This window comes from Myotis brandtii, unplaced genomic scaffold, assembly GCF_000412655.1.
Source record: "Myotis brandtii unplaced genomic scaffold, ASM41265v1 scaffold103, whole genome shotgun sequence".
NCBI classification, from domain to species: Eukaryota; Metazoa; Chordata; class Mammalia; order Chiroptera; family Vespertilionidae; genus Myotis; species Myotis brandtii.
In genome coordinates, this window is record NW_005353460.1 from 3,142,028 (window position 1) to 3,152,443 (window position 10,416).

Below are 10,416 nucleotides of genomic sequence, written 5' to 3' on the forward strand. Positions count from 1 at the left end.
TAAACCAAAGCTAGGTATCAAATAATCATTTTCAGAATATTTCCTTGTCACCTCTTTCACAGCTGATCCACCATTTAATTTACTCAGAAAGTAACTTTTCTTTACTATCCATTCTCTATATTCTCATTGGTTTTGAGCTATCTATATTAGTCGCTTTCCTAAAAAAAAAACAACACAAAAAAACCCTTCCATTGACTCCCATTATAAAAGGTGTGATTTTTTTATTAGCTTACATGATGCTATTATCCATTATTATGTGGTATGGTTTTATCTATGATGCTGAAAGTGTAAGGAGCATTTCTGTGTTTAGAGGGATGATATTTTAAATCACTGCAGAAAAAGGTGAGCAATAGCTATTCAAAATGAGCAACTCTCAAACTGGACCACAGATACCTCAAGATGAGTTTCTGGTTATGATGTCATCCACCTAGATCATAGTGGTTAAGTTAGGCAAAAATGTAAAGCCCGATGGGATTTGAATTCTGCCTTATTATTTATATGACTTAGACTTTGCCAAAATATGGGGATAAAGAAATAATTATCTTCATGATTATTGTTACATGAAGATTATTGTTATGTTACCTAGGAGGAATGCACTAGGGAAAACTTGTAAAACAACTTTGTGAACTCTTTAAGATTATAGTGTCAATAATTCAAAATATCTTGTTACTAGAATAGCATAACTACAAACACTGGACAGATCTCTAGAAGCAGAAGAGGAGGATAACATTTCAGAAATTGAGGATACTTTTCTTATATTTATTTTAATGTCTACAGATTTTCCATTTCACATTAAAGTTTAAAACCATCCCATATTAGTAAAACTATTTTCTTTAGCATATTAAATTGAGCATTGGAGAATAAGAACTATGGGATTTAGTAGAGATCAGAAAAATGATGATAATAATAATTTAAAGAAAAGAAAAAAGTTGAGAAAGGTCGGTAAGACAAAATTAGGGCTGATTTGAGCACTCATTTTTGCCCACTATTTCTTGGCCTAACCTTGGAGATTTCAGGGTTTTGTTTTAAAAAATGCAGATGAAATCCCCTTATGGTCTAACCAGTTTTTTATAATTTGCATTTAAAATTAAGCACCAAATATTTCATGATAGTTTGCTTATGGGACTCATTCCTCTCATTAAAGTCCCTAAACAAGAAAATAACACCACTTTACTGGAGGATAAACATAAACACAAATTAATTGAGATAAACAATGTATTAATGGATTGAAGGATCCAAACCATTTCTTTGTTTTAACCAACATGTGTTGGTTGTCTAACATTGCCTGAAGTAATCCTTGTTCATGTTCTCTTTGAGATTGGGATTGATTATACTTAGTTAATAATATATTCATTCATTTAATGAACAATAAGCCTAAAGGGTAAAGATACAGTCTATTTTAGCCAAATACATTTAAGACAACGGTATATAAAAGAATGCCAGGAAATGTGTCTGTTGAAGGGTGAGCAAGTCCAAACAACTTAAAAGCCATTTTATAGAGTAAGAGAATGTGGTTATATAAGGGGAAAAAATTGCTTAGCTAAGTGTTATGTAAAGACTAGAGGCCTGGTACATGAATTCATGCACAGGTGGGGTCCCTCGGCCAGGCCAGTGATCGGCCCTTGTTCAGTCCCAATTGGGGAGATTTGGGCAGTCAATGGGGGGGAGGAATCGCAGGAGGTTGGCCTGCCAAAGGGAGGTTGGATGTGGGAGCGCACTGACCACAAGGGGGCAGCTTCTGCATTTAGCGTCTTTCCCTTAGTGGTCAGTGCACATCATAGTGACTGGTCGACTGGTGTCTCTTAGTGGTCAGTGCGCATCATAGTGACTGGTCGACTGGTCGTTCGGTCATAAGGGTCGGCTTAGGCTTTTATTTAGAGAGATGATAATGGGCTGAATCCTTTCCTCCTAAGATTGGGGCAAGACAGAAATATCTCTTCTCACCTATTTAACATTATACTGGAGGTGCTAACCAGAACAATTAGGCTATTAAAAAAATGAAAGTTATCCTAATTAAAAAAGGAGAACATAAACTATCGGTCCTTCGGTCATTAGGGTCGGCTTAGGCTTTTATTTAGAGAGATGGTAATGGGCTGAATCCTTTCCTCCTAAGATTGGGGCAAGACAGAAATATCTCTTCTCACCTATTTAACATTATACTGGAGGTGCTAACCAGAACAATTAGGCTATTAAAAAAATGAAAGTTATCCTAATTAAAAAAGGAGAACATAAACTATCTTTATTCAAGTTGACATGACTTTTTAAATAGAAAATCAAAATCCAATTTAAAAACTAATAAACAATTTCAACAAATTTGTAGAATACAAAATCAGTACACAAAATAAATAATTTCCTAACACTAATAATGAGAAATACAAATTTGAAATAAAAATTAAATGTGTAATAGCATTCAAATAATAAAAGTTTTAAAAATAAATTTAACAAAATAAGTTTACTTGAAGACTGAACGATGCAAAACAATGCAGAAAGTATTAAATAAAATCTAAACAAAAAAGCTATTCAATGTTAGTAGATAGAAATAATTAATATTGTTGAATGGCAATATTTCTCAGATGAATCTACAGAATCAATACAATTCCAGGTAGCATTTTGAGGAAATTGAAATACATTTTAAAATTTGGAATTTCATAGTAACAAGAATAGCCAGAACAATAGCTAAAAAGAAGAATGCACACTTACTGATTCCAAAAACTGATTCAAAGCTATAATAGTAAAAAAGTTGTGGTTCTGGCATAAGAATAAGCGTAAAGATCAATGTAATGTAATTGCAATTGTGGAAATAGTCCCTAACATTTATGGTAAATTGATCTTTGAGAAAAAGCAAGCCATGAAAATTCAATGGAACAAAAATAGTCTTTTTAACAAATGGCGTTGGGGAAATTAGATATCCATATGAAGAATAATGAATTTAGAATCTTACTCCCTACAAGAATTCAATTGAGTCATATGTCAAAATGTAAGAGATTAAACACTAAAATTTATGAAAGAAATATACAAATAAATTTTGTAGTCCTTGTGAGATGGTTAATTTATTTGTTACTTGACCTTGCCACATGCATGCATATATGCACACATACCTACACACACACACACACACACACACACATGTTGGTTCTGGAAAATTATCAACCTTAAAAAAACCAAAAAAACCTTACCTACTATAGCTGCATATCAGAGAGGGTTGAAAATCAAACTCAGACTCTCATTCTACGAGTAGATTAGTTACAGCACAAATTGAATTTCCAACATCATATGGTGTCTACTGTTAAAGTGAAGGTATTAATTGGGAAAAAATGAGATCCGGAAAATTTGAATGGGGACATATGGGAAGACTCTGATGAATCTGAGGTTACCGAACTCCTAAATTCTGGAGTCTTCTTTGCCAGTAGAAGCAGCTTTTCTGTCCTTGCATAAGGAAATTAACCCTGCATCTTAAGGAAAATGTGATAGCTGCCCCTGAGGCAGCTGTCTTAGAAGAAGACCCTAGTGATTCTCCTCAGCAAATATCTTCAATATTTATATAAATGTCATTTGTATTTGTTATATCAAAATTTTGACATAATGGATATGGAGAAAGGAGTGTACCTGCAGGCAATGAAGGTATAGATCATAGGGTGGAAAAGCAGTGTCAATAACAGTTAAAAATAACAGCTTGTAGTTCTGGAAATTTGAATGACTAGTTTTCAGACTTACAATATAAGTCACAAGGTTTCTGGCACATCTAGCACATCTATCTATCATCTATCTATCTATCTATCTATCTATCTATCTATCTATCTATCTATCATATTAACTAATATAAATAATTTGTCAGAAAAATATTGTTTTTATTGATGAATAGTAATAGCCATACAGTTACTCAAATAATCACCTACCTGTACACTTTGTATTTTAAAGGGCAAGTCTCTTGGATCAATATCCTCCTCAGTATATAAAGAAGCACCTGTATTCTTATTATTTACTTGGTAAATCACATGTTCAAAACCAACTGAAGGTTCCAAGGGCTCAATTCCATAACTTACATTTTCAAACTGTAGCAAGCCCCTATGAATTTCAAAACACATTTTCAAAAAAGTACATAAAATGCCATTTAGTCAAGTTTTAGTTGAATAGAATGTAGATAATTTTCAGTCTTAGTCTTAAGTGGTAAAGTGGAAAAAAAATTCCTAAGTATCCACAAACTTACCGAATGGCACTGAATAGTAATGCAATCGGTATTAGCGTAGCTATTGATATTTCATGGTCTCCAAATCTATCAAAAATCTTAATTCAGAATAAAGGTAGGAGGGATTACAAGAATTTTCATATTATGCTTTTTCTAAAACAGTTTTCCACAATAAGGCATGGTTCATGTTAGAACCCCTGAATATAATTTAAAAAATTTTTAAAGTTATTTCTGAAATAATACTCCATTTTCTCATTATAAAACTATATATCCCAACCTGAGTCCAGTACATGTGCTAAGGATCACCATAGAATTTGGATACCCTTCAATATACCCTTGGTAGTAGCAAAAATTCTGAAAAACAAAAGATAAAATACATATATCTCTATTAGAATACCTCATGTTAAAGGTACTATTTTCAAATATTTAAACCAAATGTTAATTTGTGCATATGTGTCAAATGCTTATTGTTTCTAAAATATATTTAAAGGATTATTAGATGAACATTTGGCTCAATTATCAAAATATGTTCACACAGGTTCAAAAAGTTAGTACATTTTCATATTTTTTTCCTATTATAAATTAAATATGACATTCTTAGTCATTAGGAACAAGGTAATAATCTTTCAAAACTTATTTTTTCATATTCTATTGACTTAATTTTGCAAAACCAAATAAAAGAAATCCAAGAGAAAAATTATTTGAGTGTAAAAGCAGAGTAGCTTGCACTGGATTAACTCCCTCACCAATTACAAATATAAATTCTGGAAAAATAATTTTAAAATCCAGCTACAAAGGCTGGCAGAAAAGAAGTGAGAGAAGGGAATCAACATTAGAAAGAAAAACATGGTATTTAGTTTGCATTTATATCACCTGAGGGCACCCCCCAAGGCAAGGCCACACAAGGTAGCTAAAGTTCCAACAAAGAACCCAATCTTACTGACCATGGTTTCAAGTTCCTAGAAGTTGAGGTGCATATCCAGGAAAGGAAGGAGGCACAGAGTGAGGCTCCAAAATGTATGTTATTGATTCAGGTGTAAGTTCTTCATTTACATTTGAACTGAGAATATGTGAAAGAGATCTCAAGTTGCTTAGCAGAAACTAAGGACAGAAAAGCCAGAACTGAGAAGACATTTTGGCTATTTCTGAACACAGGAGGGTAGTTTTGAAAGTGGCACCAGGAAAGCTCATTGTCTGGTGGAATAAGAAAGCTCTTTAGACACAAGAATCACAAACTCAAGAATGTATCATTGGATATGGCCAGTATGATCCTATATAATAAAAGCCTAATATGCAAATTGACCAAATTGTGGATGGACTGGCAGAATGATCAGTCACTATGACGCGCACTGACCACCTAGGGGCAGATGCTCAAGGCAGGAGCTGCCCCCAGCCCGCAGGCCGCAGGCCAGCCAAGGTGGGTACCAGTGGGGGGCTCCCCAGCCACCCCACCAGTCGCCCTGCAGATTGGCCCTGATGGCTACAAATTTTTGTGCACCGGGCCTCTAGTCCTATATAATAAAAGCCTAATATGCAAATTGACCAAATTGTGGATGGACCGGCAGAATGATCAGTCACTATGACGCACACTGACCACCTAGGGGCAGATGCTCAAGGCAGGAGCTGCCCCCAGCCCGCAGGCCGCAGGCCAGCCAAGGTGGGTACCAGTGGGGTCTCCCCAGCCACCCCACCAGTCGCCCTGCAGATTGGCCCTGATGGCTGGCCAGGCCTAGGGACCTTACCTGTGCAAGTGTTTCATGCACTGGGCCTCTAGTTTTAAAATATTAGATGTGCCCGGCTGGCATAGCTTGGTGGTTGAGAATCAACCTATGAACCAGGGGGTCATGGTTCGATTTCAGGTCCAGGCATATGCCCAGTTTGGGACATGCAGGAGGCAGCCGATCAATGGTTCTCTCTCATCATTGATGTTTCTGTCTCTTTCTCCCCCTCCCTTCCTCTCTAAAATCAAATTTAAAAGAAGTAAATAAAATATTAGATGTGTGAATGTGTCTCATAGTCAAGAGAAAAATCAGAAAAAGAGATAACACTAAAATAACCCATGATTTTGGAATTAGTAAGAAAAAAAAGCATAAAAAAAAAGCAGCCCTAGAGGCAGCAGAAGATAGTAGCTGCTATCTTCTGCTACTTAATAGTCACATGGTCCAGACCTCTGGCAGGCAAAAGATAACATTCAAGTTATGAGTTGGGTTTTTAGAGGCATAAGCTCCCCATCTTCAAACTAGCTAATTCAATATTAAACTACTTTTTTTTTCTTTCTAAACTGCAAATTCCTGCTCAGTATGCCTTTGGGCCAGTGCACACAGGCTGTCAGACTCAAGGGAAAACATTAGGAATCCAGTAATAACAGTATCAGCGAGAACACAAGTGATGGTGGCTGATTCCCTTGCTATGGCAAGTTCTGAATAAATAGTTTTTGCTTATTCTCAATTTTTTGGTTTTTGTTCATTTCCACAAGATATAAACAACTCAACACATCAAAATAAACTGATGGAAACCAAAAATAAAGAGAAAATTTGAAATAAATCAAAGAAAAGTAGCACATAACATTCCCAGGAATAATAATGCAAACAATAATATATTTCACTATATATTTCTTTATATAGATATAGATGACATAGATATAGAGATAGAGATACAGATAGAGATAGAGGAAACTAGGTATTATATATAGATGAATGACCGAGAGCATGAGCTTCGGAATCAAATAATCTAGGTTTTGTGTCTTGCCTTCCCCATTACTAGGATTATGAATCTGGGCAAGTAACAACCGATCTGAGCCTCCTTTTCCTCATCTCTAATAACCCCTCACTGGGAGATTTAAATGTATAGATCAGGGGTCCTCAAACTTTTTAAATAGGGGGCCAGTTCACTGTCCCTCAGACCGTTGGAGGGCTGGACTATAGTTTAAAAAAAAACTATGAACAAATTCCTATGCACACTGCACATATCTTATTTTGAAGTAAAGAAACAAAACGTAGTTTGAGGACCCCTGGTATATATATAGGTATATATAGGTAGAGAGCCAGATTAAAATGCTTAAATAGAATGAAAGCTCTGGTTCCTAAAATTATGTATTAAGATAAATTAATCTTTAAAAATGAAGATGTGGAGAATTGACTTCTAGTATGACAACATGAAGAGCTCCACAAATCTGCTCCCTAGCAAACTAAATGAAAATTATAAATAAACAACCATATAAATCCTCTGGAAATGGTCAAAAGGACAAACTGTCCTAAGAGAAAATGAATAAATAGCTCTTCAATGAAACTTATGAAAATTCAGGAAGGAAAATGGAAGCCTGTGTTAATTTGAGCCAAAACAGACCCTTTTTCCTCACCTCCAAGCTCAGTGAGATGTAGCAGGCTGCTGTGAGGGTAACATGACATCCTCTTTTACTGTTAACTGTTTATTTGTTTGTTTGCTTTTTTAGTAAGTAGAAAGAGTACACTCTAAAATAATAATAAAGTGTATAGCAACTAAGTACATAAACCAGTAATATAGTCGTTTATGATCATTATCAATTATTATATACTGTGCATCATTGTATGTTCTATACTTTTATATCACTAAGTTTTTTTACACAATAGGTTTGATTACATCAGCCTCACCATAAACACATGAGTAATGCATTGTCCTACAACATTATGATGGCTATGGTGTCACTAGGTGTTAGGAATTTCTCAGCTCCATTATAAACTTATGGGACCACCAGTGTATAGGTAGTCCATTTTTGACAGAAACATCGTTACATGGCACATGACTATACTGGTTACATTTGAGGCCAATATTCAACAACTTACTACATTCAGGACATTAATAAAGCATTCTTTGCTTTGCCTTTTTAGTTATACATTTATCTTTCATAGTTACCTCCTGGGAGGTAGGAAGTAGAGTTAGATATTAGGTATAGCAAAAGTATGTAAAATTCAGGCATGGAATATTGTGGTTGTATATCTCTTTGTCTCTCTGATACTAACTCTTTTCTCTCTTACACACACACACACACACACACACACACACACACATACATGCCACAAGCTTGTGCATGCACACACACACACGTGTGTGTATATATTTGACTATGTATTATTATATATCTGTATAGATTATTCCATATATAACTCACATATATTTGCCTCGTCTGTTCAGTGAAATTTAAAGCAATTATTCACCGTCTCTATTATTTTTTTTGTTAAAATTTTCATGTCTATCAAAATGCTTTAATTTCAGAGTATTAGTAGATTCTCCACATAGAAACCAGTAATGCAAATGGAAAAAAAACACACAACAGGAATTGGTAGGACAGGGCAGAGGTAAAAAGAAAAATGGCATTTCAGGCATGGGTAATTCATGCAATTCTATGAACACTTCTCTATTATTCTTTCAATAAACTACTGACATGCCCAGCCAGCATGGCTCAGTGGTTGAGCATTGAACTGGTCAGGGTACATGCCTGGGTTGCAGACTGGATCCCCAGTGTGGGGCATGCAGGATGCAGCAGATCAATGATTCTCTCTCATCATTGATGTTTCTATCTCTCTCTTCTTCTCCCTTCCTCTCTGAAATCAATAAAAATATATTTAAAGAACTACAGACTTTATAAAATGAAGCTCCAAGTGTTCCAAATATATGAAAATTTAATGTATTCCTAAATGTGCTTTCAATTCCATATGTATTCACTAGGTCCCTGAAAATACTTCAGAAAAGTATTTAAATTCTCCTTTTCTTCCCTGATTTAGCTTTCCTAACATAAGTCATGCTTTTTCATTTGAAATGTGTTACAACATAGTCAACCCATTGTCCACATAAGCACATACAGTATATGTACATCATCATTAAATAATAGCTTAAAAACATCAGAATCATTTTTGGTTTGGATAATCATCTGTTTAATAAGGCTTAGTTAATACATACATAAAAAAAGAAATGGTTAAATTCATGCCAAAACAAACATAACTTCAACTCTTTGTACTCCAGCAACAAGTGGACCCTAAGTAAGGTGATCACAGAAACTCACCTAATAAAGGTAAAACAGACACTAAAATTCATACCTGAATCTGTTGTTCAAAGGGCTTCATATATCCTGTGCCATTATAACCATAAACTCTAAAACTAGGAGGCAAGAAAGCTCTGCAAAATAGAGAGAGTGTTTAGTGAAAAATTTGTTCCCTAAGCTTTTATTTTTAAAATATATTTATTTTGTTACTAGAGGCCTGGTGCACAAATTCATGCATGGGTGGGGTCTCTAGGCCTGGCTGGTGATCAAGGCCAATCAGGGCCAGGCCAAACAAGGCTGGCCATCTGGGCCTGCAGGCTGTGGGGAGGGATAAGGGGAGGGAATGCGGGAGGTTGGTCGCTGGCCCCAAAGAGGAGCCAAACCTCGGCAACCCCTGGGAAAGGGGCTGCATCCACCACCACCCACCCCCAGCTTCCCATCCCAGCCTGAGGCCCAAAGGCCCTGGCAGGGTTGGGAGAGGATGCAACAGTCGCTGGGCTGAGTGCAGAAGGAAAAGACGCTGGATGCTGACGCTGCTGTTGGCACCCCACCACCGCGCAGTTCCCTGCCTACCCCTCCTCCTTCCCTCACTGCTGTGCCACCATGGTGGCCAGGCAGTGGTTCAATCGGGCCTGGCAGCCGGGGGGGAAGGATGGGGGAGGGACTGTGGGAGGTTGGCCAGCTGGAGGGAGGGACCATGGGTGGTTGGCTGGCAGCAAGATGTTGACTGTGGGAATACACTGACCACCAGGGGGCAGCTCCTGGGTTGAGTGTCTGCCCCCTGGTGGTCAGTGCGCATCATAGCGACTGGTCTATCAGTCATTCTGGTCATTCCAGTTGTTCTGGTCATTCGCTTAGGCTTTTTAGTTTATCTATCTATCTATCTATCTATCTATCTATCTATCTATCTATCTATCTATATCTATCTATCTATCTATCTATCTATCTATCTATCTATCTATCTATTTATCTATCTATCTATCATCTATCTATTTATTATAAACTAGAGGCCCAGTGCACGAAATTCATGCATGGGGGTGGGAGGGGTGTCCCTCAGCCTGTCCTGCACCCTCTCCAATCTGGGTTCCCTCGAACATCCCTCTCACAATCCGGGACTGCTGGCTCCTAGCTGCTCGCCTGCCTGCCTGCCTGATTGCCCCTAACCACTTCTGCCTGCCAGCCTGATCGCCCCCTAACCACTCCCCTGCTGGCC

General features: G+C 36.9%; 1 protein-coding gene across 1 annotated transcript in view; it reads right to left on the reverse strand.

Annotated features, from left to right (window-relative positions):
• The window catches only part of LOC102252819 (disintegrin and metalloproteinase domain-containing protein 2), a 79,711-nt gene that overhangs the window by 60,056 nt on the left and 9,239 nt on the right, over window positions 1-10,416 (reverse strand). The window contains exons 4-6 of the mRNA XM_005856515.2: window positions 9,259-9,337; window positions 4,464-4,540; window positions 3,897-4,065 (exon numbers count right to left, since the gene is read on the reverse strand). Of these exons, the coding sequence (XP_005856577.1) occupies window positions 3,897-4,065; window positions 4,464-4,540; window positions 9,259-9,337 (325 nt within the window). The remainder of the gene's footprint in view (window positions 1-3,896; window positions 4,066-4,463; window positions 4,541-9,258; window positions 9,338-10,416) is intronic.